The following is a 2,432-nucleotide window of genomic DNA, read 5'->3' on the forward strand; positions in this document are numbered from 1 at the left end:
CCAGATTATCCTTTTTTTAAAGATATATATTTATTTTGAACTGAACCACAATCGTCTTCTAGTCACAGACTAAACTGTACCATTGCTTTCTTCTCGTTGTGGATGGTTTGCAGATGGTCTGATGTGACCTGCTCTTTCTTTTATATCAAACATCTATCATCCTTATATTTACTCCTTCTTATCTATGCATGTTACTCTCTAATAATACTTCTGTTATTCTTAGTAGGTTGTTGAAGGGCGCCACTGGTAGATACTGTTTCTGTACTTTGCATCTGTTGTTTCTGTCTGTCTGTCTTACTTTTTCCCAGCACTGAATTTTCATCAATGTGTCGATGTGTTTCCCTTAACTCAAACTAAAACTAAAACTACTTCTAGATCTAGTCTTCTGCACTTTATGGCAAATTTATGTTGCGAGTGCCGTAAAACTCTTACTAAAAGGTTTCTGTTTTTTATCGTCTTCTCGCTGCAGGTTGAACTGGACTGGCTGTGTGGGCACAGAGGTGGGAGAGAGAGTCAAACTGTACATGGCCGACAAGTGTAAGATCCGACACGACGGGGTCAAAGTCCTGCCAGGTCCTGGAGATGGGGCGGCTGGCGGGGGCGGGGACGGGGTGCTGGTCGACGACACTTGTGCTTTGACCTGCCAGATCATCATCGGCGTCGTCTCCGTCCTCTTCATCGTTCTGCTCACCTTGGTCGTGGTGGTCTGCGTGAGGAGGTGGGTATCGAGGTGGGGTGATGTTGTTGTTGTTGTTGTTGTTGTTGTTGTTGAAAAGGCAGTTTTCTCCCTTGTTTGCAATTTGACGTCTCACTTTAAAAATGCCACAGATTGGTTGTCTCTATTTCTCTTTTGTCCATCTGCTGGTTCTGTATGTCTAGCTGACTTTCTTCCTAACGTAAAACAACCGTTGAAATATCCACCCTTTTTGTCTTTAGCTTTTACAAAAAAACATGCCTTTATCTTTGTTTTTGAGGTTTATACATGTAAAAGTCTTACGTCTGTGTTTGAATAATATAAAAGCCTCCACCCCCATCATCACAACTGCCATCCTTCCAACCTCCCCACAACTTCAAAAAGGTGAATAGAAGAAATGATAGATTCCATTTCCCTTACAGCAACAAGGCATTAGTGATCTCACCGTAATAAAGGTCCCTCCCACATTGCCAGTTACAGTCTTTAGCTAAGATGGGGAGAGCTTTTACTTAGCTGGTCTCATGTATGATCTTCTAAGAGAGCATGATTCTCCCTGGCAGTGTTCTTCAAAAGCGACTGTCTGCTACTTCATTATCCTCCCATTGTTGCGGTCTGTCTGGTCTCACTTTTTATCAGCACTTAAAAAACGCCATTGTCGTTAGGCCGCCATGCTTCTGTTTACGCAAAGAAGGGCACGCCGTTAGCTCAGTTTGTATCTTGCTAGACTGCAGAACAGGTGGCCTTGGCTCGAATCCCCAACGGGGCGTTTTGACCTTTGGCTGTTTTTTTGTTTTTTAAAGACTCTCTGTCTATATAATGTGGGTGGTTGGCGGATGCTCTGATATGGTTTGCGTCTTCTTTCCTATCAAACATATATCGTCTTTATCTCCCCTCCTTGTTTTGTGTTTGTTACTCTCTTGTAACATCTCTAATCTTCGGTACTTATATGACCTTATTGTGTTGCGAGTGCCGTAAAACACTTACTAAAACAAACTGTCTATATAATATTGTCTCGGTCCTATCGGTGATGGACGTTAAACTCGGAGGTCCCTACTCTTAAAAAACCGTACAATGTTAAAAGGGTAAAATTGGCGTTAAACTTTCACCATGTTGCATTTGCTATTTCGACGAAGATGATTAGCGAAGTACGTCACTACCTAGACCAAAGACCTCAGCTATTGTCTCTTGTGTAGTGCCGATGCCTCCTCCAGTGATCAAGTCGACTTTTTCCTTTGTTTCTCAAAAACACGAGTCCGACATCTGTGGTGCAATGGTAAGGCTCTTTGATATTGTTTACACACGAGAGATGTGAGTTCGATTCCTATGTGGGAAGCTGTTTAGTCCTGTATCTCCGTCTGTCTGCTCTTACGCTCCATTCCACTCATCCTGGGTGGCTTGGCCCTCTTTAGCGGCTCCTTCTTTCCTATAAAAAATATATCGTCTCTATCTCCCATCCTTCCTTTTTTTGTGTTTATTACTCTCTTGTAACACCTCTAATCTTCGGTACTTATATGACCTTATTGTGATGCAAGTGTCGTTAAACTCTTACTAAAACTAAAGGGTTTGAAGAAGCCTGACTCTTAAATAAACTCAATTATTTTAACAGCCCCCAAAAGACGTTTACAGTCTTTACATTATATATATAGGGGTCTCCACCAGCGATGATGGGTCATTCTGATTCGTTTGTCAAAAAGAGAACTATTCTTATAGAATATTCAGTAAAAGTCGATTTGAGAGC

The 2,432-nt window shown here is 41.8% G+C and overlaps 1 protein-coding gene across 1 annotated transcript in view; it reads left to right on the forward strand.

The window, feature by feature from the left end:
* The window catches only part of LOC101861567, a gene marked incomplete in the record, with an annotated part of 59,003 nt that overhangs the window by 38,135 nt on the left and 18,436 nt on the right, over window positions 1-2,432 (forward strand). The window contains 1 exon segment of the mRNA XM_013080374.2: window positions 470-718. Within this exon segment, the coding sequence (XP_012935828.1) occupies window positions 470-718 (249 nt within the window).

Source organism: Aplysia californica, unplaced genomic scaffold, assembly GCF_000002075.1.
Source record: "Aplysia californica isolate F4 #8 unplaced genomic scaffold, AplCal3.0 scaffold00083, whole genome shotgun sequence".
NCBI lineage: Eukaryota > Metazoa > Mollusca > Gastropoda > Aplysiida > Aplysiidae > Aplysia > Aplysia californica.